Below are 26,088 nucleotides of genomic sequence, written 5' to 3'. Positions count from 1 at the left end.
TTTAAAAGCTTGGGGTCTGTCGATTTCTAAATCATGATAATCATATAATCTATAAGTTCATATCAATTTTCTGAGCAATGTTTAAACCTCAACATGCAGCAAAATTCTTCTAACCAAAGAAACAAAAACAAGAACCCAAATGTGATTGTAAAGACATTAGCATATGGCTAGGTAGTGGCTTGTGTAGTCCTAATCAAATTCCCAGCATGCCCCTGTTCTAAGGCTAGTGATTACAGCACAAGTGCTTGATCAATGCTGAAATTTCCTAAGCATCCCACATATTATTGATCCTCTTAAAGAGAGAAGTCTGAGAAAAAATTATGAGCATTTTATACAAATATCAGTTTGTACGTTCATCTGTAGAGAAAAAATAAAGTTCAGGCATATAAGCAATACAGAAAGCAGCAATGAAACAGTTCCCCATGGAAAGTGAAAACTATTAACATTTACCTGATGAGATTTTCCCCTGTCTGACATTTGGTTCTCAGAATAACCTGAACAGTGTACCCAACCAATGTGTGGAGTTAACTTTTCAGTTTCAAAAAACTCATCTGTCTGAATTCTGTAGCTCTCTGTATGAATAGATTCAGAATTAATTGAATTTTTCAGCAAATTCCCCTTTTCTGACAAACTTTTTGAAGTAAGGCATAAATCAAGCACAAAATCCGTGTTGTTACGAACAGAAACCAGTGATCGAATATTCACATATCTATTTCCATCCTTCACACTAGCTTCGCTGGCAACAACAGCATTGCCTAACCGCCAGCAAGCAGCAGGGGCAGCATAGTTCAGCCTCACAGTTGTCCAAGGACCTTCCTTGCTTGGACTAATTTGAATAAACCCAGATTTATGGGCATCATAATTAGATAGTTGATTGTTAGTCTCGACTTCAGAATTATGCACTAGTATGGCACATTGTAATTTGCAAGGCTTCTTAGAAAAAGCATCCTGAAATCTCAGCATGACATTATTAAGATAAGTACTTGGAGAAAACAAAACAAAAAAAAAGGCAAATCATACACAAAATTCACCATTGAGTTTTCTGCAGACAAATCTATCCAGTTCAACTTATTGGCAAAATTTTGGGTATATGAGCAGTCCTCAATAGTTTTTGCCATCTCGTTCAAGGAAGCTGAAAAAAATCCAACGGGAACACCTAGAAGAAAGAAGAGAAGCATGTAATCAAGAAGATTGTGCAGCCTATCTATGTTGTTTACCATAGAAACTTTATAGGTGCTCAAAATATTACTACCTGCGGTCCTATATATAAGAAACAATTACCTAATCTATCAATACCAATATAAGTGGTTAGATCAGTTAATTTTTCAAAAAAAATAATTTTATTCCTAGGCTACCCATGACATAAAATGGTTTAAGAGGTGGTTATTTTTCAAAAGATAATTTTTCAACCAATGAGTATACCTTGTTTTGTTGAAAGCTCAATAAATGCACCAACTTTCATGGGGAAATGAGTGTATATCATTAATAGACCTCACAATTAATTAAGGGTAAAAAGGAAATTTAGCAATAAAGTAGTCCTATGTTTTTTTTCTTATATATAGGACCGGAGGTAGTATTATATTCCCAATCCATATCTATTGCAGACATCTGAACTAAAATTAATTGGTTTGCACTTTCATCAGCATTTAATGTCACTTGGGTCTGAATGGAGTTTCAAGGAAGTACCTTTACCCATATCTGTTAAAATTAACTCTAAGGAGTGGTTGTCCTGTAAAAAAAGTATAGAAGCCAAATTTGAAGTTAGTTCCAAAATTGGAAAACCAAAATGGAGACTTAAAAGAAAAAATGATGCTCTAATTTTGAAAATCAAATGTAAATTCCACAGAAACAAACATGAAATTAAAACTGTACACAATCAATCCCTTATTTACAGTAATTACAAACACAATCCTACTTAAATACAGATCATATCTAATCTTATCATATACAGCCCCGCCAAAAAAAAGTAAGCATCAAATATCAATCCTGAAAAATTATAAAGTTTAAATGCTCAATATAGCCTTATCTTAGCCAACACAGTTTAAAATTCCAATCTAGGTAGCAAAGTGAAAAAGTAAATCAAATAAATACTATACATCCCGTTGAAATTAAAAAAGTATAGAATAAAAAATATTAATTGAGAAAAAAACGTAAGTGAAGAACTAGAAATCAACTTTTACTTTTTAATAAAAATCAAAAAGTTTATTCACCCCCCAAAAACATAAATAGAAAGATTACTCTTTATTAGGGATATACTCTATTTTTTTCATTTTGTAATTTCCATTTACATTTACATTGTCATTTGACTCATTTCATTGTAATTTTCATTTATCTTTCTCAATAACAGACTGGTCCTTTTTCTATTACAGAAAACCATGAGCTGAACAGCATGAAGAAGCTACGAAGATAACCCTATGCCTTGATAAAATAGCTCACTATACTCCACAAACATAGGGAGTAGGGACGATGTTAACCTTATCCAATCTAGGGCCATAGACTTCTAGGGCCATCACATCTAAACCAATTAAAACACACAGATCCAAATTTTAAGTAAACATTCAGGACTTGAAAAATACCAAAATCTATTCCAAATGAATTTGAACTTTAGGAAATACAAACTTAATAACCAGCAATTTCCAACAAAACTTACCTAGAACAAGAATAAATAAAAGCAACTAAGATACTTATCAATACCAGGGAATCAACTTTGAAGAAAAATATTTCATTCCACTTGACTAACTCAAGATCTGAAGGCAATAAATGATGTGCCCTTCGTCCACGTGTGCGTGCACTCTGTTGATAAACCGATGAATCACTAGGGAGGCTCTGATTAGAATAAAGGCGGACAGCCACTGTATATTGCTGGGAATCTGAACCTTCAACTTGGGGAAACTGCATTAGCAATATGGAAAAAAAAAATTGTGGGCAATTGAATAATAGGCATGACAGGTATTGAAGGTTACCTGAAAACTAAGACTGCCAAATGCCAAAACCAAATATAAATGACTAAAAGCAACCGAAATCATACCTGTGCTTCTGCTATGATGATTGTAACCATTGTTCTAATCTTTCTACAGAGTTTACCCTTCAAATGAGATTCTAGCATATTTTTCGACACAGGAACTTTCACAGCCTTCATATCCCCAGATGGCATCCGAATTATATTTTGGAGACCCCGAGCTTCAGTAACACGAATAAAAATATCCTGACCAAGTTTGTTTTGAGGGATTATATAATAATTTTTCTTGTGGAGTGTGTCAATGATAGAGTTTCCACCATAAGTTGGAGAAAATGCATCCTGGTAAGAGAAAACAAGTGATGTAAAATGGAGAATGTAAAATACAACGAAAAAAAAGAAGACTCGTCAACAAAAATGAGAAAGGTTGAAGAAACTTTACTATGTTTTTATAACATTCATGAGCATGACTAAGGTTGTTCCAGCTTGCATAAGCTTGAATGATCATATTCGCATTAGAAACTGAAACATTTAAATTCAGATCTCGAGTTGATGTCAACCGTAATTGAGAGGTTGCAGCCAGGGCATTGAGATCATATTGGTACCTACAGGAAGCTGTAATTAAGCAAAGAGAAACTGGAACCAAAATATAATTTTAATGTATTTGACTGTTTTAAAGTAAGGAAATGTGTGAAGCGATTAAGTGTGTATCTACTGTTGATTTAAAGTTAGTTAAGATTACAAAATTCTTTAATTCAAATCAATGGTAAATGCATCCTTACTTTCTCACTTTACACTTTTGTTCACTTTCAAGGAATTATGTCCAATTTTAATACATGAAAGCTCGACAATTTAGAAATTAAAAAATTGTATTCAAATTATTATAGTATATTTTTTATGCAGTTTGGTTCTGTTTCAGCATAAATTGCTGTTTTGTCTACTATTTGGCTCAACTAGCATCTTTGAGGCAGTTTGACCCTTTCTTCAGGATGAGGCTTCGGTTGGAGAGTGCTCCACATCTCCCACAGTAGGAACTGTTAGATAGGTTCACTTTTAAATCAATGACTGAGAATTTCAAATTTTCTTCTCTCCTTTTTTTCCTTCACTTTCCACCCAACAGGCAAGCTATTGGTTGTAAGTGGGTGTTTCAGGTAAAAAGAGAATGTTGATGGGTCCATCAATAAATTCAAAGCCCGGCGGCTTGTAGCCAACGGCTTCCATCAACTCCCTTGTTTTGATTTTAATGAAACTTTTTCACCAGTTGTAAAACCAGTTACTATAAGACTCATCATCACCTTAGCTATTACAAACAGTTGGGACCTTCTTCAACTTGATGTTAATAATGCTTTTCTGAAAGGTTTGCTTCATGAAACTGTGTATATGAAACAGGCAAACAGCCTCCAGGGCTTGAAGCTGCAGATTTCTCTCTGGTCTGCAAACTCAACAAGGCTCTTTATTGCCTCAAGCAGGGCCCCCGACAATGGTTTGACACACTGCAGTTGTCTCTACTGCATTTTGGCTTCAAAGCCAGCAAATGCAACCCTTCTCTCGTTGTTTACAAGACTCATTTCCAAACTGTTTAACTAGTGTACATAGATGACATCATAGTCACTAGAAGTTCCTCTCAGTTAGTTCAGCAGCTTATTACTCAACTCAAGTTTCGACCATTGTTGATCTTACTGAGCTCTAGATACCATCTTAGAAATTCAGAGAAGCTAGAAATGAAAGAGGAAAAAGTAATTGATTCTCATTAACCAACCATAACAGCTGTCTCTATGACAGCTGTCACCACTAATCTAACAGATTACTAACTACCTGAGAGTGCAGTTGAATAACTGTGTTGGAGATCCCACATCGACTAGTGATATGACCAAAATATAGTATATAAATCCCTTCATCCTGAAGAAAGGGTCAAAACACTCACAGTCGCACATTAGGGACAGCTTGGTTTGTTGCAACTGTCATTGATGGAGTCGTGATTTTGGTGGTGTGATGCTGGTGGGTTTAGTGGGTGGAAGCCAGGGCACAAACAGGAGAAAAGATTCTTATGCTCTCTTCTCTATCTTACATTATGTCACTTTGTCTCTCAGTTCTTGAATGCTCAAAATAGTTTGCAATGTACATCTTGGCTTTCCCATTCATCCTGGTTTTGCAAGTCCTTTGATCTAAAGGTACAATCTTACTACGCCAAGGAACAATTGATCTAAAGGTCCAATCTTACTACTCCAAGGAACAATTCCCATCCTTACAGCTCCAATATTCCCACATCTTAATAAGTGTTGGTAAGCCTCCTTAACTGCAGACCCCCTAGCCCGTTGTAGTTGTGGCCTCTTTGCGGGTTGCCTTAATTGCAACCTCGAGGGGTGGTAGTTTAGTCCCACATTAGCTAGAGATATGGGCAAATTTAAGTATATAAGTGGGGGGCAACCCTCAGCTTACAAGCTGAATTTTAAGGGTCTAGTTAGGCCCAAACTCACAATTTCTAAGAATAAGAACTGTCACAAAGAGGATGTACTTACTGACCCCAGACCTATTTTTAACTCAATTCTCATTTTCATAAATCAAATTAAACCACTACTCATAACAACCTAAACTCCCAATCTGCACTCAAGGATTCTACCAAAGGCAACATGTATCACACGGATTCTATAATTTTTTAACACAAAGCAATTACCTTAAGAATCCATCTACTGGCTCAACAAGAGGCTCCCAGGCTTCATACTTATCATTATATGACCTGGCAGCCAAGGAGAAACCAACAGTGCAATTTAGATACCCAGTTCTTCCATGCAAACTAAATGTTATTCCACTCAAAGATATATTGAACAAAGGAACCATCTGTCAAATTCAAAGAAAAGCAGTCAGTACAGATGTACAAAGGATTATAATGATTAAATTTCACACAACAGTAACAGCAATCAATGACTTTTCATGTCGAGGAAAACAAATCAACAGCTAGCAATCGCTTCATGCATCCCATAGACCTCAACAGAGAGCAAACTCCCGCAAAATCTTCAAATCAAAATTTCAGGTTGGCAAGAAGAGAATAGAAGGTCAGTATATGACCTAAAGTAGTATAGAAAGAGGACCCCATCTCAGAGTGCAATCTCTTCTGTTATTACATCTTTAAAGTATAACTACTAGGGTGAAGAAGAAAGACATCATTCAACACTTACAACTCACACTTCGGCACCATTATTCAAGCAATTTCTACAGTTCCAAAGTTAACTTAAAAAAACTTCGTACCCCATTGCCCAGAGGCTCTTCGCTATGCGAAGGTATGGGGGAGGGATATTGTACGCAGCCTTACCCTTGCATATGCAAAGAGGCTGTTTCCGGATTCGAACCCATGACCAACAAGTCACCAAGGCACAACTTTACCGCTGCACCAGGGCTCGCCCTCAAATAACTTAAAGTTCAAATAAAAACCGAAGGGGACTGACACCATGCAAATCAAGAATCTAGGTGTCAGCAAGTATAATGCAAGCCCACTTCCCAAGAAACTGGAAAGAAAATAGGCAATTACAAAACTTCACATAATTTTATACTGAACAAGTAAAGAGCTTAAACTCTAAAGATATGTCAGGAACCTGTTCTACCAAAAACTTAAACAATCAGGTGAAGGCTTATTTATAGTTTTATCTCTAATGCATCCCCTCACACAAGCACTTTTGGGCTTGAAGCGAGGACAATAAACAGTCACCCTACTTATGCTGAAATTCAACTTTCTATAGAAGAATGGGACAGCAAGGATCCATTTACAAAACACTTAGTAATACTTCCATGGAGGCTCTAATACCTTGTAAACAACTAACTCTTCCAAAAGCTTAAGCAGTTAGGTGAAAGCTCATGGATGGTTTCATATCTAACGGTACTGTTTAAGAATTACATCAAAATAGAAAAAAGAAGTTTCAACTCCCTCTTCACTGGCCAACGAGGCATGTTAGAATATTAGGAAAAGATTTAATGTGGCACACCAAAAACACTTATCAATTACATAATCTAACAAATTTTATATTAGAAAGGGAAATATCTGATCTAAATAAATGGTTCATTTTCCTTTCTTCTATTTTCACTCTACAATTCATTATATTTGGTGGAGTTAATTGAATTGTGTTTGCAATCTAATTGAGAGATAAAGGTATATCATATACATATATCTATAGATAACTTAATGTCGACTACACCCATTTTGTTTAGATATTAAATCTAAAAGCATGCCACAATTAGCACTTTTCTATCTCTGGAGAACAACTATAGATATAGACCCATTCATTCTAAAAGCGTAAGATCCTAGAAGATTAGGCACTCACACTATTATTCTAAAAAAAGCTACAAACTAAGCATTTTATTCTCACCAATCCACTGTAATCATCAAAAAGAGCCATCGAGAAAGTCCCAATTCCTGCATCAATGACAGTAGCATCTGAGCCACTTGGCACATTAGAATCTGCAAGCTTCAAAGCAAACCTTCTTGGGGGTCTTTTGAAACCACCACGAACAATAAAAGTCCCCAACTCATTGCCAACAGCCCATATACTAAATGGTTCAGTTACATGCTTGGCATCAGATGTATCCCACACACTTTCTTCCAAAAATTTATCTCCTGCTACTAAATCACTTCGCATGCATCTTAATGTGCTAAAATCATTTTGCTTAGGTTTCCCTTTACATACAACACAACCCAAGGAAACAAAACCAGGAGGAGCTTGCGGAAGCCAGAATGACATACTTTCCATTCCCCTCTGCTTTTTTATTTGTCCAACAAGCTGAAAATCTAGTGGAGTTTTAAAAATATTTTCGTCTCTGGAATCATGAACAACAATGCAGGTGTTTGGAGGTTCAAACCTAAAAAGCAGAAGATTGTATCAGTTCCGTATTAATTGTAAAGAGCAAGATAACAAATCACAATCTAAACATTAATGATGAAAAGAAAGAAGATAAGTGTGAAACACACCCTTTAACAGCTATATCACCAAAATATACCATTCCCATTGGGACAACTGGACGCCATATGGATAACCTCTTTCTCGAGTTTGATCCCTGATTCCACCATACTAACTCAAAGCTAGCAACAGGCTCACAGCGTCTATTAGAATTTGCACCAACAGACTGGTCAGGTTGCAAGGCTTGATGCCCACCAGAAGGAGCATGGGAATCCAGACTACTTAATGCTGCTGAGGATGGCTTCAAAAAATCATATTTAATGCAACGCAATTCATATGCTTTACCCATCAAACTAAGAGAAACAGGATCTACTGGCAAGAAAGTGCCAACAGAATTATCCACTCGCCAGAATGCCACACTGGATGGGGATCTGCAATCAAGATAAACGATATTGTGTTTTCAAAGGACAAAAATACCATGATCTTATGTCAGATCTTTAGTTAAAAGTAATTAAAACAAATTCTGTAATTAAAACACCCAACTTAATCTCAGAATTAATGCTCAAAATATTTACTTAAACAGTCAAGCAAAATGATAACATTTAAGCCATTACCAAATATATACATAGCAGAAGGCACTAACCTCAACAATAATGCAGAAGTTTGGTAGTTTAAAGTATAAAATTGTTAAACGGCCTTGCATGTTACAACAGAACACACAAAAGAAAATTTCCACTTACATATCAGTAGAGCCAATTGTGATACAATCCCTTAAAGAACATGGAGATACAGAAGAAGACGGGATGCAAAAGGAAGAAGATAGTGGGGGAGGTGTCTTTCCATGAGTAACAATACAGCCTAGTGCAACATAACCTTTGGGAGCTTCAGGGAACCAAATGGAACAAATGGCATCTGCCTCAGTTTTCCATAACAAGTCAGAATTGTTCACTTCTTCACCTTCAATGCCCACAGAAGTTAAAAGTTGCCAAACCAATCTGAAACTAATAGGTCTCTTAACTGTTACAGAATTGATATTTACGGCAAGCACTCCTTTTGTTGGTGGCTTGTCTCTGTTGAGCAAACACAACATAATAACATTCAAATCGGTGGGGAATAGATGCATCAGTCTAGATCAGAAAAAAAATTAAAGAATTTTCACTTACAGTGGGGTCAGATAGTCACCAAGTACAGCAAAACCAGGAGGAGCATGAGGCCTCCAAAAGGCATATGTTTGATCAGTATGAGAATCTGCGTGTGAAATGAAAATATGAATATGACTAGCCTTAAACACATGTGTCGCTATATTTACCAAAATGGAAAGCAAATAGAGAATGATAAACACACTTTTTATTGTTCCAACTTTGTCAAAGTGAGAACAAACAATTGTCATTTTCTTTGATGTCATCCTTAAAAATGCTAAAATATCATCTTCCACAGCCATAAATAGTCTCAAGATACTGAAAGTGAAATTCATGAAAATATCGGAAACAGATAAATGTATATTGGTCCTCCCCGAAGCATTCGAGTACTTCAAGGATGTATCAAATGGCTCCAAAATCCTGATTCCATTACTCTCCATAGTCAAACCAAGTACATCTGCACTCATCTCAGTATTGCTACCCTTCAAAACAAGCCTAACAATGGCAAAACACATTAAAGTCAGTTAATCCCACATTACCACTATACCTTAAATAGAGTGAATCATTAAAGTTAGGTCTCGGGCACAAAAATCATACTTAAAAGTGAAAATTTGGGTCATAATTAGGGATGCTTATAATATAAGTACCAAAAAGAGCTTATCTTTCATCTCAAAGTCTTATGTGCTCAAGTTGTAACCATGAGATGTTCAATCTGAGCTCGTGCCAAATGCATTAAACAGAATCAGACACAATCATGTGAGTGTATACTTTGTAAGTTAACTCTATCTGTTAGAGTTAACCCGTTAGTTAGTACAGCTGTCAGTTAGTTACAATAGATGATCTGTTAGAATTAGTGAGTGTATATTCTGTAAGTTAACTCTATCTGTTAGAGTTAACCCCTGTTAGTTAGTACAGCTGTCAGTTAGTTACAACAGATAATCTATTAGAATTAGAGATAATGGATAATTAAGAGTTTAATAGAGTCTCTGACTATAAGTATCAGTTAGTGCTCAGAGATTCAATTGGCCAATTACATTTTCTGTTACAATATCAATAATATCAGTTTATCAACAAATCACAATCTCAGTTGGTCCAAAGTACACTTGAAAAATAGGCACAGTATATTCCAACAGAAACATCAAATTGCTCAACCAATTTTCCCATTAAAAAATTAGAAGCAGGTCCAAAGATAATAACCAGGAAAGAATTTTCAAAAGGACCAATTTTCAAAAAAACATTAAGCTTTTAGATGACGTCAGCTCAAGACTGGTTAAATATCTCTAAGACACTCTCTTTGGACTTAATGGACAAGGCACAAGCCCACTCTACATTATGCAGAACTTTATCTTCACTATTACAAATTAGGACTGATCTCCTAAACAATTGGTTATATTAGCACTCAGATACACTTGAATACCATGCCAAATGTTCAGCCCTCCTAACATATTAATCTATTAAGTAGAGGAACTCACCTGCAAAATGCATCCAACTGTGCAAGTAGAAGTTTATTAGACAGGTTTAATAACCCTCCTACATCTTTTGATGTGTTATAAAAGGTAAGCTCTGGGCCAACAGCCTGCAAAGAGATATTACGGTCACATATTAAGACATGCATAAAGCAAAGACATTGAAAACAAACCTACAAATCATACCATTACTTCTTGTCATAATACAATCTTGATTGCATATTTATATGAATATGGCATGATGATAAAATAAATGTCAAACACAAACAACAGAAACAACCAAGCCTTTTCTCAAGCAGGGTCGGCAACATGAATCAAAAACACAACATTATGGGTAGAAAGTTTTATTATTTTAAAATTATATTAGAAACAGGCTAGACCTAACTCACTCCCAAAAGCTAGGCTCAGGGGAGGAGGATTGCCCAAGTATTATAAGGAGTATTATGACATTTCTAACCAATGTCAAACATCTTAACACACTCCCTTCACACAAAAGCCTAGACATCTGGAGTGTGAAGTTTGCACAATATAGAGAATATAAGTGGGGGGCAACCCTCACCCTTTGAGCTAGCCCCTTCAACCAAAAGAAATTGGGCATAAAGGCTTATATTTTTAGGTTTATAGATTGTGTTGTATTGGAATGGAATCTAGCCCCTTCAATCAAAAGGTTCCGAGTTCAATTCTCATTTATAGAAAGAAGACTAATTTTACAAAAAATTCATTGCTCTTATTTGCAACTTTCCTCCCTTCGATTCTTTTCCTTTCCTATTGATATAATAAGAATGTGAGGACTGAGGAGTGCTAGCAACACATTCTTTAAAACACTCTCTACTATTAGTTAAAATTTATTGGAAAGTACAAAATCATGAATGAAGCTCATTAAATAAGAAGCCAAACACACAAATTTTGTAATTTCTAACAAAATTCAGCCAATAATAGTGTGTTAGAGTGTGTTGTTAGCATTTCTCTTATTTTTTTGAAAAGAGAAAGAAGTAACACAAATAAGAAAGAGGTTGAGATATTCTGACCCTAAGCAAGTTCAAGGTTCTTTACAGTGTTTTAAATATAATTTGAGTAAACAAGTTAAAGCCCCCCCTGAAAATATTGACCTTGGGTATTATAATTAACCTTTGTCAACGGCCACAGGCAACAATATCCACAATTGCTTAGTGAGTGCTGCTAACAAAGAAACTTCCAGACTCAGGTAAATACAATTAAAGCTACACCTACAAAACTCTTCCATCATTTAGAATCAATCATGCACAAATCCATGAGTAGTTAACTGAAGCAACACTCAACCTGAAGCTCAATGATCAATTCTGTGGAGTTGTTAACTGCACTATTCTGAGATGGTAATTCATCCACACTTCCTCTCAAAGACCTAGACTGAGGGCTTTCAACTAATTCTTCCAAGTAGACATGATCATCCTCTAAAGCTGAATAGCTACTGTTTGCTCCAAGAAAAACACAAGAATCCAAATGCTGTCCAACCTGCAAAAAATAAAAAGGTTATTAGTTTTTTGGGCATCCACCAAAATTTTATATTCATAAAGCACTTCACTAAAGAAGTTGATAAAGTTAGACACTATGACCTTAATAACAACATTTCTGAATTGCAACTTCTTCCCATTTCCAATGTATATTATAGCCTCCGAGCTAGCTGCTGTGAGATTAAAACCCTGTCTATCTTTTAAATATAATATTCCACCATCACCATCGTAAATGAAATGATCAAAACTATCATCATCAACTATTAAAGGCTTTTGAGGAGATAGGGAAAATTCAGCACAAGGTTGCTTGTAGACTGATTGATCAATGATGATAGCTTCCATCATGTAAGACCTATTTTCTTCAAATGATAGCATACTGCTAACTGTTGGAACAAAAAACTCAACTACAGCCAGAAGAAAATCTAGTGCAACAAGCAACTGAGGCCTTTGGACACACAAAGAAACAAATGTTGAATCCTGACCAAATTTCACATCAACAATGAGCATTGTCTGAACTAGATCAAAATTATCTCCCTTAACACTATCCACTGAGTCCTGGTTTTGATTATACGAAGAAGTATTTAGAGGACTGGCTCCAACATTCTCAGACTTTCCAATTGCTAACCGAAATTCTTGTTCAACTCCCTCACGATCATCAAACACACTGAAACCTTGCAGTGTTGCAGAGAGGAATCCATTTCCTGCTGTGCTGGACTTGTACAGCAGCCATGCACTGCTGACCTGCACAAGAGAGAACCAAGAGCTGAGAAATACAAAATTAATAGGTGTATTTTGTTTTTAGAGCAATTTAGTCCCAAGTTTCCAGTAGAAAAATGTTTAATCCTAGTTTTATGAGGCCAATTCCCCAACCTTCATTAATCAATCTCAACAAAGTTGATTATTTGACCGTTTTATGAACTCTCACAAACATTATTGACAATTTATGTTATCAGAAACAAAAACTCTACAGAAGTATATTCTTCCTTTGATGGGTGTGGTAATTAGTAGAAATATCTTAAGGGATCCAAAAATGTGATGTCTTTCCTTGTTGGTAAAAAAGACAATGTACCTGTACAGTAGCCAGAGATGCATCTCTAGTTAACCCTGTATATAAGCTCAACTCAACAAGATTTATGGACACACAGAGTTTCAGTAGAATAGAGGCTTCAACATTTATGGTCCCTGAATCAACAACATTTGTAACCTCAGGGACAATATCTCCTGTTGTATCATTCAATGTCATGGAGGAATATTGATTCAGTGGTGGAGGAATATGTGGGACCTCAGAAAAGTTAGAAACAGCACACTCAGTAATAATTTCATATTCTTTATTTGACACTCCAGCTTTCAACTTTTCAATCTGTAGAACCACAACATCCAATACAAAACACATTCAAATATAGCAAGCTAATAGAAACAACCGATTATACTAGCAGTGGAAAGTAAATGAAATAATAACATTAATATTTGAAAGTGAGTCTATCCAACTTTAAGGAAACATTACATAAGAAAATTAAATATATTACCTTAATTATGACTTCAATACTTGGATATTGATGTGACAAGTCTCTAAGAGATCGGTGAATAATCACAGATAGCCCATTCACATCCTGAATTATGCTTTCACCTATGTTTGATCCAGTTCCAACATTTAAGTTGATGTCTTCAACCTACACCCCAGTAATTAGACACCAGTCATATTAAAACAAAATGCTTTAAAATGCAGTACACAATAAGCCCAAAAAAAAAACATAACATCATAGTGAGCACACAAGGCAGGGAACACGTCAAGATCCTTTCCCTTCTAACCAAGTTTCTATAACCAGCAAACGAAACATATTATGAGCAACCAACCTCACCTGGACTGTCAAAGTTTCCAAGTGCACTGCATTGATTTCACTTTTACTTCCACCAATCCACTGAAATGTGTTCTTCACAGTTATATGAACAATGTCAAGCTTCAAAAAACTGCGTCCAAGAAATATCAATAACTGATGTTAAAGGGATGAAAACCACGCTTGAGCCATTACTTAACAGCTTACGCTATTAGATTGAGTGTCCCATTAACATCAACTATGCAGCACACTATGTCTGATGCGATAAATAAATGAGAAACCTATTATTTAGAGAAGTTATAAGTGAAAGGGAAAACTAAATTCTTCAGCTTACTCAAGACTATCTGTCTTCCGCGGCATTAATATTATAGGCTTCTTGAGAGAAAGATCAAACTTTACAGCAGGAGATCCTTCAATTTCACTAGCTGAAAACCACTTCTCTGTATTTGTCACTTGATCTGTTACTTTTACGACACTTTTTGGGCTGTCTGGAACAAGACCCATAAAATAACCAACAACCTGCATGCATTTAGACTCAATAAATCTTTATAACTGATGTGTATAAAATAAAAATACACAAAGCTTGAACAAACTGGTAAAATACCTCCTGCACAAATCGATTCAAATAGACAATGCGCACTTCTGAAAGCTCACCAAAAAGACTAAAATCATAACCTTCATAGTCTTCATCATCGTTGCTAAATGATGTGAACTCCAACTACATGGTCAGTCAGATATTCAACAAGAAACTCACTATCATATCAAAACATAACACTGAAAGTTAAGTAGAAGTTTATCATTTTTTGCCCTTATAGTCTATTAATTAAAACAAAACGGAATAAGGCACGTGTAAAGATTTGATAACTAAATACTTACAATCATTAATCCTGCCTAGTAACAACAAATCTAATAGAAATATGGAGCAAATCATACAAAATATAGATTACTAATTTACGAATTTTTATAAAAGAAGAAACATTGTTTGAAGAAAATAAAAAAAAATAAAAAAATTGGGATAAAAGCTGAAAATTAACAAAGAGGAAAGATTACAGCCAAAGAGGATAAGATATCTTCCTAAACAGAAAAAGTATGAAAAATGAGCCTCAAAGGTTTAAAAATGCATCCAAGCTGTCCAAACCATTTGCATATCAAAAAGGAAAAATATGCTAATAAGACTGCACAAAAAACCAGAGAGGCCATGCATATATAACTCTATCCCATAACTTCAACTAAAAGATCAAAACTCCCTCCTGTATCAGCCCAAATACTATAAAATGTTGAATAATTCTTCAAAGCCCATCCCCAAAATTTAATCCAAGGTTGAAGGACACAAGTGTTCCCAAAGAGCTCAAAATATATCCCAAACTGACAGAACCTGAATGAGTGAGAGTAATGATATTCATTCCATTACTTAAATCTTCTCACATTTCTTCTAGTCAAATTAGAAGAATTTAGACTGTTGATCAATCTGGTGTGTTTTCTTATAAATGCCATATTCAGTTTCTTTCTCTCTCCCCAAATTGGAGTAGTTTACTATTGATTCTTTTGGAAATCGACAGGCTTGTTTTGTTTAACAAATCCTTACATATTTTATTTTGTTTTCATTGATAATTACAAACTCCGCCTATGGTCTCATAACCAGTCCGAAGACCAGGTAAAGGAGGAGGTTGTGTCAGGACCTCAGCAGCCACTGTAAAACTTGTCAAAATCTCAAACATGGATCAGTCATGACAAATTATGTGTGCTTCATAGAATGTGGGCTATGGGCCTAATTCTAACTCAAAAGTTAGCTCATAGGATGAGGGATATCCCCCACTTATATACTCTTTGTACTATCTCTAGATGATGTGTGGCTTCTGGTTTTCCCAATACACCCCCCACACTTAAGCACTTTTGGGCTAGGTGCATGGTTAATGTAGTGGGTGGCTCTTTAATAGATCTAGAATAAACTTTGATACCATCTTAGAATGTGGGTTATAGACCCGACTCAATCCCAAAAACTAGTTCATAGGGTGAGGATTTCCCCCCACTTATATACTTTATCTTGGCACTATCTCCAGCCAATGTGGGACTTGAAATTTTCCCAATAGTGAACTAGGTCCTTACCTTGAGGTAATACACTATATGGCTCAATGTTAAATGAGCAAGAGCTATTGCATCAGCACCCAAATGAAGTTTCAAATACCTAAAAGTTAGGTTTTCAGTCAAGCCAAATGGTGTAGTGCAATTCATGTAACCCACCTCACCTAGGGGGAAATGGTTTCTGTTATTGTTTCATTGAGCTAGCTCTTTGTGCTGGATGAATGCTGGAAGTGATCTTTCACTTCACAGTTACACAGGAATTTTGTTTTGGTCATAAAGATTTTTGCAGGAATAAGGATGCTAAACTTTTGTAGCAGCATCAGGTTTTCACTGTCCCTTCATACTTTTGATTGCAGAGAAATGCTCACATTTTTAATAGGTTTCCTTTGCCCCTATATATTGGATAGGAATTTGTATGTTTCAAGTGCTACACAGCACTTTATCTTAAACTCTCAAGTTCTCTACTATGTTGTTCTTTCATTTTTCGGATGCAGACAGTGTCTTATCCCCCTTCCCTAATCAATACTTTACTCAGATAAAATTTGTTTCTAATTAAAAAACAACACAAAAAATATACACCTAAATCCAAACTACAAAATGATTTCTTATTAATAACGAAGAGTATTGTTCGAAAGAAGAAAAAAAAAGAGCAACGAACAAAAAATAACCAATACTTCCTAAACAATGCTTTTCTGACTTCTTGACCATACAGTGCAACAAAACACATCAAAACCATCCATCTTTTTTTTTGCTCAGCAAAGATAGATATTATATATAATTAACTGAGTACCAGAGGTACTAAATTACAAATATTTGATTGCCCATGCCACTGGTTCCAGAACAGACCAAATGGAGTCTGAATTGGAACCACAGCCAGGCCACACCAAAACAAAAAACCTGCTGCTAGTCTAAATTTACGATACACACGCCCCACATAGGACCTTGGCACATGAAGTTCCCGCGCACGATGCCTGCCTCATCTCCAACGAGCGTCACACTGGTCTCCATCGTCACTACAGGCCTTCTTTTCTATCGGGTTGACCACATTTTTAACAAGCTTGATTAATATCACACATATACTCCAGCTTCAGGGGGAGTGTGAGATTATGTTTTGATATTATTCTTGATATTGTATTTATTATTAGAATATTTTATTTCCTATTAATCAGTAATTGATCTTGTAATCAATATTGATTAATAAGGAAAATAAATAATGAGTAATAAAGGAAATAATCCCATACTAAACTGTTGTAATTAAAACACATCAAATCATATATTTAACGGGAAGGATAGGAAAAAATGGAAAATAAAGAATCCTCTTCCGGAAAATAATAAGAAAGCCAACCACCAAACAAAGATAAAAGAATCCTCTTCCGGCATCTCATTTATTCATTCACTGCATAAAAATCCTGCCCATTTGGTGGGAAACCATGTCTTGGATGAATATTAAAAGTGCCCTTCCATTAAACCCAAAATGTCATTTCCTCCAACACTCATATGTTCAGGTGGATGGCATAAGGGTAAAGAGATGGCAATGTTGGTGGTTGGCTGTGGTATGGTCCATATGGCAGATGCGCAACAGAATCATATTCTCTAATGCTATTTTCAATGGCAACAAGCTGATCGAGGATGCAATGTTTTTAATCGGGACTTGGCTCAGAAACTTAGAGAAGGACTTCTCACTGCATTTTAATCACTGGTCCAGCCATATTAGACAGGGTTTTTTGTATCAGTAGAGGGTAGTTTTTATTGGCTTTTAGCAGCTGCAATTTAAACATGTAGCCATAATTTGGTTCCTATTCAAACTCTATCAGTTTCACTGAGGAACCATATTTATGGAATTCTATTTTTGTACAAAGTACCTCTGGTACTCCATTGCTATTATATATATATATATATATATATATATATATATATATATATATATATACTTATCTTTGCCGATCAAAAAAAAAAAATCAAATACAGATGCCTGTGTAAATAAAGCCAAAGAGATTCCCAGAATCATCCATGTGGTGAACACCAAAGACAGAATAAGTAAACAATCTTCAGCAGATCATGACTAAGAAAAAACCTTCCTTTAAAAATCTGAGCATTCCCTTTTAAACAAAGGAAACAAAGTACAGCAAACAATGACACTTAAGGCATGGGTCACATTTTAAAATGAAATATAAGAAGGTAGGAGAAAGAGGTACCTCCACAAAAGATCTGCCCCCCGGATTTCTCATATCGCATGCCCAGTAATATAAATGACTACTAGGTAGGCTATCATCACTTATTTTTAGATTCCCCAATGCTGCTTTAATACTAAAAGAGGAAGGGAACACCTTGATGTCTGTAAGCAAACTCTCTTGAGACAAACAAGCAAGCTTTGTTTCATTTTCCTTCATCAAAAGGATTTGGGCCTGAGCCATTTTTAATGTCAGGTTGAACATAACTCTGGATTTCCCTTTTCCAAACAAGCCCTTAACAGCATGTTCCTCAATAGCAGTAGCTTGTAGATCATCTACATCTCTTGATATATCATTTATCATTCTGGCTGCTGTTGAAGAGCTATCACTAGAAGTTGCAAGGTTCTTATCCTCGATATTAATAGAATTCATAAATTCCATAATGGCTAGGATTGTTGGTCTACGACAAAAAAATGTCAAGGTAGCCAGAGTCACTATCACCTGAAATGACATGAATAAAATATTTAGTGAAAAAATACATAGAACTAAAGGCAATTTGTTAAAACCCATCAACACCCACCTGCTTGTCTATATTCTTATACTGAGCAGAATTCTGGTCATAGATAATTATTTGAGCTTTGACAAAACTCTCCAATGTGTCATTGAGTTCAAGCTCCTTCCTAATAGAAGGAGTGTCACTAGGTAGAAGTCCAGTAATGCGACTAAACTTTGGGAGTTCCAGAGATGAATAATTAAATTGGATCTTGCTGGGCGAACTAGATGGGTATTCTGATGTACCTCCAGGAGATTGCATAGGATAATCAACACTGTCTGCTAAAGTCTCGGGCGCCTCATAAAACTTATCATCAGTTTCAGTAGGGATTAACCCACCACTTTCAACATCTCTTGTCATGGTATTATAGAATAACAAATTTTCATCTGCCGTCCCAATATAAGATCTTGCCAAAAAACAAGGCTGAGACCATCTTTGACTACCGCAAACTAAGTCTTCTATTTCCAAAGATTTCAAGATAGTGCCAACGAAAATGTTATTGTCTCTGATAGAAACCTCCACCTGTTTAAATATAAATGCCTCAAAAGGGAAGATCAAAGCATCCAGTTAAGAAACAACAAACTAGCTATTTTACCTGACCACCTATTGCCCGAAATTCAAACAAACGTTTTTCTTCATTTAAAAGAACCTTCATTAAGCTCTGATCAGACTACAGCAACACACATTTTTAGTTCATGTGGAAATTCAAATTTGAAACTAAATCACGAAAAAGGCAACAGGCTAACCTGATAACTATAACTGAAGCAAATCTTTAACTCATCAAGAACACCAGTTACAAACAATCTTTCAGCAATCCCTACATCAATCATACCATGATTATCCTGTTCCGGTTCAGTATCCTCATGATCTGATGAGGTTTCAGATAGACCAGAAATAGGAGCTGTATTCTGCACAAATAAAGCATAATATCGACATTTAACATTCAATCACTTTAACATCATGGTCTACTAGATACTCTCAATCAAACAATGGTTGTAGACTTGTTTATTTTGAAAAAGTCCTTTTATTCTGCAGTTTCCAGAGTTATAGAGGAAAAACAACTATTTCCCGTAATCAGTCACAAAAAACCCACTAAAAGATTGTGAAAGCTATTTTACCAATGAAAATGGAACCTTCAAGTAGTAAACAAAAACAACCAATTAAATGGAGAAGAACCTTAAAGCTTAAATTTTTTTATAGAAGTCAAGGATTACTTTTAAGAAGTAAACACAATGTTTTTTATGATTGAAGTGTTAGCCTAGGGCCTTAGTTATTTAGGTTTTATTAGGCTGACATAGTCAGAAGAAATAAAAAAGGCAGGGCCTTTAAATAGGAAGAGGCAGTTTAGTCATGATCACAAGTCAAATCGTCCAATTTCGCAATTGTAAGGCACCCAGGCGAGTTTGATCACAAGCAAAATTGGATTCCTGCTTAATCATAAAAATCACTGTGCTAAATCGTAAAAATGGGGGAGCATGTGTTTTTTACGCATTGGATTTTGCAGATCAGATTCACACTCCATGAAAGAAAAATGTTGGGCTTTTGGGTTTAAAACCCAAGCCCATTTTCTCAACCACACTTATTCCACTAGGCGCATATCATTGAACCCTAACAACTCACCTTATGCAACCTTCTCTGTTCTCTCTCTCTGCTACACAACGTGAACCCTAAGTCACCATTTGCAAGGGAATTCTCCGACGCCCTCAAGGCCATCTCCATTGCGCTCAGGGTAGCACCAAATGCTTGTTTTCTTCTGTTTCAGAAGTATCCAGATTCAAGACTTTGAGGTCGTGCACTTTTCTTTAGGGTGCTTGGGTTTTCACTTTTCAGTATTTTAACTTTAGGTTGATTGGGTTTTTCTGTTTCAGTAAGGTGTTCTTTGTTGGTTGGTTGACTTGCTTTCCTTCCTATGCTTATGAACAAGTTTAACTAAGCATTTAAAGTGTGATTTTAAGGTTTTTTTTTATTTAAGCTATTTTATATGCATATATACAAGTTTTATAAGTTATGTGGGATCTTACGATTCGTGATCCCATGATTTATGATCATGTGACCCCTTCTCAATCTTGAGTTAGTCATTTGGTGAAAAAGAATTGGGACTATCTCCAGAAAATTCTCAGTAGATATAGACTCAATCAATAAAGAAATTCTGTTTCTTCCATTTTTTATCCAGTTCCTATCATTTTCCTTATATAAGTAGTAAGCTCATACAATTTCTCAATGCAGAGGAGTTTTATTTGTGAAAATAAAATAGAAAATAGAATATTGTCCAATTATAAGCAAGTATCTTCACTGCTAAGAAAGTTGTAAATGTCTGATGTACTATCAGGGCAAACTGCAACAAGTGGGAAAAAGTAATTTACCATAATGGGTTGCTAAAATTAGATAAATTTAAATGAGAAATGCAAAACTAGAAAAATTGACAAGGGCAAATGATGCTGCAAGACCATACATAGATATATTTGACATTCACTTCTAAACTATATCGGGATTACAAAAAGTATAAAACCATTCTCAACACACACACACACACACACAGGGAAAGGAAGAAAACAAACCGATGCATAATAAATAGCCCGTTGTAAGCAACTATGCCAGGTATTCTTCAAATCCTCAGATTCACAACGTATAATTAGTGCATTTGTGTCCTCCACAACCTACAACCAACCATTTAGTGATTTCTATTAATAGAAATTCAAACCTTCATGGAAAGAACAGAAAGTTCCCATATCTGGTTTTTGGATGACAGAAAAAGAATTTTTACCTTATTGATGGATCGTGTAGGACTACAAACAACCAAAACATGTTGTACATTACCAACAAGTTCTTGTGGAACCTGATATACCTGTTTCCCTCGTAAGCTATGACAATCAGATTACATAGGCTGTTAATAGCATATATAATCCAGGAGAAGATGCAGATAACAATTAAATAAACAGTTGAACAAAGACGATTGAATTGCCCAAATTCAACAAAACTGATCCTTTGGGATGGATCACTAGGCCAAACAAATTCTGAGGTGCACCATACAAAGCTATCAATAATGGCGCACAAAGAACCAAATACAAAATCAAAATCAGATGAAAAGACAGAAATAGAAGATGACTCAGCGACAAAGATGCTTGAGACCATGAAAATGGTAAAGAAAATTAAGGTAAAAGACAAAGCAGCAGTGATTCGGGACTTCAACAATTTGGTTCCAGCAGAGATGATGGAAGAAGAGAAACAAAAACTAGTGTGAGTAATGTCCAAGCCACCAAACCCAGATTTGTCCATTAAGGTGGGTGGAGTCACAAAACTATTGCCGCTACCACCAGACCTAGATTGGAACATGGAGGTGGGTGGAACACCAATGGCATTGGGGTCTTGAAGTTTGATCTTACTGGCCAAGCCTCTATTTCAAAACTTAAATGTGCACAACTAATAGCATGAAGACGGAGCAGTGGGAAGAGGAGTGTGTAGTAACAACAATGGAGATCCAGGTTGTACATAGTGAACTTGTATTCCTATCACAACTGAAACCATCAGACTTGGGCTTCGTTTGGATAATCATGGACATAGAAAGGAAAGAAATAAAAAAGAAAGAAAGAAAGATTGGAATTGACATGAATTAAAGTGGAATTTTAGAGTTATTTGGATTGATGAAATTAGGAAGAAATGAGAAGAAATAATTAATTTTAGTTGTTTGGTTAGATTAAAAAGTGAAAGGAAAGAAATATAAAACATGAATTTGACTATTTTATCCCTCATACTGCAATTGAATACAGTACTATAATGATAAATATAATTAAATAAATTCAAAAATAAAAATCAAAGAAAAAAAACAACGGAAATCTACATAACTCCTAAAATCAACTAGCCCATTCCTACTACGGGTTGTGTCACCGCAATGAATCTGCATGTCAACACAACACTGCACGGAGAGAGAACAGTTCATAATGAAAGGGTAAGATCGGAAGATGCAAATATTCACCAGAAGCAACTAAATTTCATGGCAAAAGGGGTGGAAAGCCATTTCCTGCATATCCCACATACTTTTAACCATTTCCCTTCCCACTTATGCTTAAACCAAATGGTGGAAGTGCTTTATTTTCAGTCTCATTCCATCCTTCTCGTTTCCATATAAACAAAGTGTTAAAGCTCACATTCAGTAGTCAATGGGTCATTCCAAACTATGCCACCATGGAAATACTCCAGAGACATACATCTTACAAGAGTAGACAATTAGGCTCTAGGAAGCGAAAGGCAGCATTTGAATTTTGCAAAGTGGATCCGATTTTATCTAATGGATCAAGCCTTAAATGGTCTTAGTAATTCGATCCATGAAAGCCTTCCAAAAAAAAAAAAAAAAAATTCGATCCATGAAGAAAGAGGTTAGACAGAGAGTCAAAAGAGACAAAGAATTGTGAATGAATTATGCAAACTTGTCATTCGCCCCATTAAGTGTATTTATACCTAAGGAATAGGGTACATATAACTGTTGTACAGGTGCAGCGCATACATAAGTCCCCATTTTCTATAAAGGATATAGGAAACTTAGGTTTTAGGGTTTAAAATCTCACCCAAAATAACAATTACAGAACCCCTTTAAGTCTTAAAGATCAATTCATATTACGAAAAATCATCTAAATAAAATTACAAAAAAATGTTTAAACTAAAATTAGGAAACACAAAAAATCAAAAAACTTGACCAAAAAATAAAAACCGTTCTAAAATACTCCTGACCATATAATATCCAGTTAGGAGTTCAACTCTACAATAATAACTATACCAAAGCTTACCGAACAAACTTACTGGAATCCTCAAATGTAATCCATGCAGAATCGTGTAATATATAGTATGATAACAAGACAAAAAGAAGGCATTCGCACCTGGTATACTGCTTATAAGATCTCGAATCAGGGCTTTCAAGTACATAAAGAAAAGGCCCAACTAAGCAGAAGTATCTCCGCTGCCACACAGCTTCCCTAATTCCCACACCCTAATAAATTTAAGGAGACAAGTGATAGAATATATCAGATTATGATGGCGCTACATGGACAACAATAGGTAACCTAGAGGGTCTGAAAGAGACCACTACCTTCCAAGTTAGAAGAGAAAACCACCCCTCAAGGTCGGCCTGATTCCAAGGTCGAAGAAACTCAGAGCTGTCACCATCCTCCTCCTCGAAGATCTTTATTACATGCATCAGTCGATGATACCGAGCAGGTGAAAAATGAAAGGCCAATGATGGAAGCTTCAAAGCAAGGCGTGTTGAAGGATAATATGGAGTCTCCAAACGAACCTGATCATAATGAGGAAAAAAAGTTTGAATGTTTCTTATCTTAAAAATTAGAAATTCCAATATGTGAAGAATTTTACCTGTTGAAGTTGTAAGATGACTCCACACTTGTCAATAATTGGGAAGAAACCACTGTTGGTAGAATGGGCCGACTTATTCAGAGAAACTTGGCTCCAGTGATAGTCACCATCAAACAAAAATGCTGATACATCACTTAAGACCAAATCAAATCGCAGGTACATATTATCCTCAGCTGATTCCTGTTGATAGTTGTCCTGAATACATATTTTAATGTTTTAAACAGATTAAACAAGTTCAAAATAAAAATATTACGAAAATAATCCAGAGTATCCACCTGTGTACGAATCAACAAGTTCCCTAGGTCCAGTAAAAGCTTTGTAGCATGGGTATTGTCCGGACAAAAATCAGTAGGAATAGTAATCTTGGGAGCTGCAATATCCAAATCTAATGAAAACCTAACAGATAAGCAACAGCTAGAATTAGTAAGGAGTTTCTCAAGAAGAAACCCTCTGGTTTGAGGAATGATTACATAATGGAACAATAAACAGTGAAAAAAGAAATCCAGAATAATTAGCAATGATTTGAATTTTTTATCCTCTAGTCTTGTTTAAATTTATTCCCTAATTTCCAATAATTAGGGCAGACTTGATTTGTACAGATTCTATTTGACATCATTTCCCAATATTTCCTATTTTAGATTAGATTAGAATCCACCTATACATGTCGTACCTCCATTTGTATTATCAAGTAATAATATTCGGAAATTACTTTTCTCTTTCAAGTAAACAGATGGAATTGAGCCACAGGTGTGAAGGATTAAATCACTTATACCACACATAGAATCAGAAAATAATTGAGGTAAAATTGTGTATCAACCCATGCAGTTAGATATATACTATGTACATCGTTAGTTACAAGAGAATCTAATCAGCACATATATAGCGGGTAATATCTAATACTAATCATCAAGCATGTGCTTTAAATCTAAATCATTCTAAATTATTTAAATTTGACAATAATCATAAATCTAAATCATTCTAAATTATTTAAATTTGACAATAATCATAAAAAAGAAATTTCCCATTGTCATACTTCAACAACTGAATAGGACAGTTTCTTACTAATGGCTGTCACACACACATAATAGAGCAAGACAATAGAGAAAATAACCTGGCCTGATCCTTTAATGCTCTGTTCATTTGCTGCTGTGCAGTGCGCTTCACTTCATCAATTGTCATCTAGGAACAATGATACAAGCTAATGAGAACATCCTTTTACACAAGACTAATCAGCAGAACACTCTAGCGAGTCAAAAATAAATTCCATGTTTTTAGCATAAGAAAATATATTAAGAAAACAAAGAGAAATATAACAAAAAAAAAAGAAAAATGCAGGAGAAAAAGATAAATGAAAAGATAAGCATAGACAGTGCAATAAGAGCGTACATAGAGACTTTAAATATAGGGAAGCTAGTAAGGTTCCAATGTTCATCTCAGGCTACTACCATTCCAGATAAGGGAGTTTGGACTTTAGATTTATCTATTTGTTTCCTTGTAAACTCTTGTTTCAATTCCTACCTCGCTCCCCCAATCACCAGATATTCTTTTTATATAACCAATTGGTAAATCCAGGGGTCCCTCTAACGGTATAGACAACTGATCTGATACAAATTTGTGAGCATCACCTTACTCTATATCCTGATTCCATGGACAGTGACTAATATGGGAAACTGTCCCAGGTGGTTTATGCTGGACAAGTGAATTATAACCATTAGATTAATTGATTAAATATTAAACGGTTATGATTCATTATTAGTAACATGAATTATCATTTTCCACCTTTTGATTAATTTTTTTTGCATATTAACTTTTATTATCTTCATGAACACTACGGATTTGCAGATTAACAAAATGTGTAAACCTAACCCTAAAATTAAAATGGTGTTAGTTTGTCTTGGGCAGCTGCTGAAGCAGCTGGGAGAAGGGAGTGTTGCAAGATTTCTGCTTTAAACCAATTGGCAGGCGATGCAAGACTTTCTAACAAGTGTGCAATGCCAGAGGCTGCCTGTGGCTGCATGTACAAGAAGGTGAAAGAGAGAGAAGATGGTGGGTGGTGGTGCAAGGTGGGAAAAAGAAAGAAAGAAACGGGAGCAGGGCCACCGGAAACCACTTATGTTATGACATAGCCACACAGTGGCAAAGAGAAGAG

At 35.5% G+C, this 26,088-nt stretch overlaps 1 protein-coding gene across 1 annotated transcript in view; it reads right to left on the bottom strand.

Moving 5' to 3' along the window:
- The window catches only part of LOC114375427, a 55,282-nt gene that overhangs the window by 14,159 nt on the left and 15,035 nt on the right, over window positions 1–26,088 (bottom strand). The window contains exons 15-45 of the mRNA XM_028333206.1: window positions 25,051–25,118; window positions 24,215–24,335; window positions 23,940–24,134; window positions 23,659–23,862; window positions 23,450–23,559; window positions 21,343–21,439; window positions 21,137–21,235; window positions 19,325–19,486; window positions 19,174–19,248; window positions 18,606–19,100; window positions 18,050–18,526; window positions 14,377–14,490; window positions 14,107–14,291; window positions 13,797–13,905; window positions 13,464–13,607; window positions 13,007–13,297; window positions 12,040–12,678; window positions 11,747–11,938; window positions 10,454–10,557; window positions 9,187–9,476; window positions 9,006–9,090; window positions 8,583–8,912; window positions 7,914–8,273; window positions 7,315–7,804; window positions 5,631–5,794; window positions 3,399–3,561; window positions 3,029–3,298; window positions 2,695–2,892; window positions 1,687–1,729; window positions 1,032–1,156; window positions 451–948 (exon numbers count right to left, since the gene is read on the bottom strand). Coding sequence (XP_028189007.1) covers window positions 451–948; window positions 1,032–1,156; window positions 1,687–1,729; window positions 2,695–2,892; window positions 3,029–3,298; window positions 3,399–3,561; window positions 5,631–5,794; window positions 7,315–7,804; window positions 7,914–8,273; window positions 8,583–8,912; window positions 9,006–9,090; window positions 9,187–9,476; window positions 10,454–10,557; window positions 11,747–11,938; window positions 12,040–12,678; window positions 13,007–13,297; window positions 13,464–13,607; window positions 13,797–13,905; window positions 14,107–14,291; window positions 14,377–14,490; window positions 18,050–18,526; window positions 18,606–19,100; window positions 19,174–19,248; window positions 19,325–19,486; window positions 21,137–21,235; window positions 21,343–21,439; window positions 23,450–23,559; window positions 23,659–23,862; window positions 23,940–24,134; window positions 24,215–24,335; window positions 25,051–25,118 — 6,897 coding nt within the window. The remainder of the gene's footprint in view (window positions 1–450; window positions 949–1,031; window positions 1,157–1,686; window positions 1,730–2,694; window positions 2,893–3,028; window positions 3,299–3,398; window positions 3,562–5,630; window positions 5,795–7,314; window positions 7,805–7,913; window positions 8,274–8,582; window positions 8,913–9,005; window positions 9,091–9,186; window positions 9,477–10,453; window positions 10,558–11,746; window positions 11,939–12,039; window positions 12,679–13,006; window positions 13,298–13,463; window positions 13,608–13,796; window positions 13,906–14,106; window positions 14,292–14,376; window positions 14,491–18,049; window positions 18,527–18,605; window positions 19,101–19,173; window positions 19,249–19,324; window positions 19,487–21,136; window positions 21,236–21,342; window positions 21,440–23,449; window positions 23,560–23,658; window positions 23,863–23,939; window positions 24,135–24,214; window positions 24,336–25,050; window positions 25,119–26,088) is intronic.

The sequence above is a fragment of the Glycine soja genome, chromosome 11 (assembly GCF_004193775.1).
Source record: "Glycine soja cultivar W05 chromosome 11, ASM419377v2, whole genome shotgun sequence".
Classification (NCBI taxonomy): Eukaryota; Viridiplantae; Streptophyta; class Magnoliopsida; order Fabales; family Fabaceae; genus Glycine; species Glycine soja.
The sequence above is the reverse complement of the archived record's forward strand: the minus strand, read 5'-3'. Positions and strand labels throughout refer to the sequence as shown.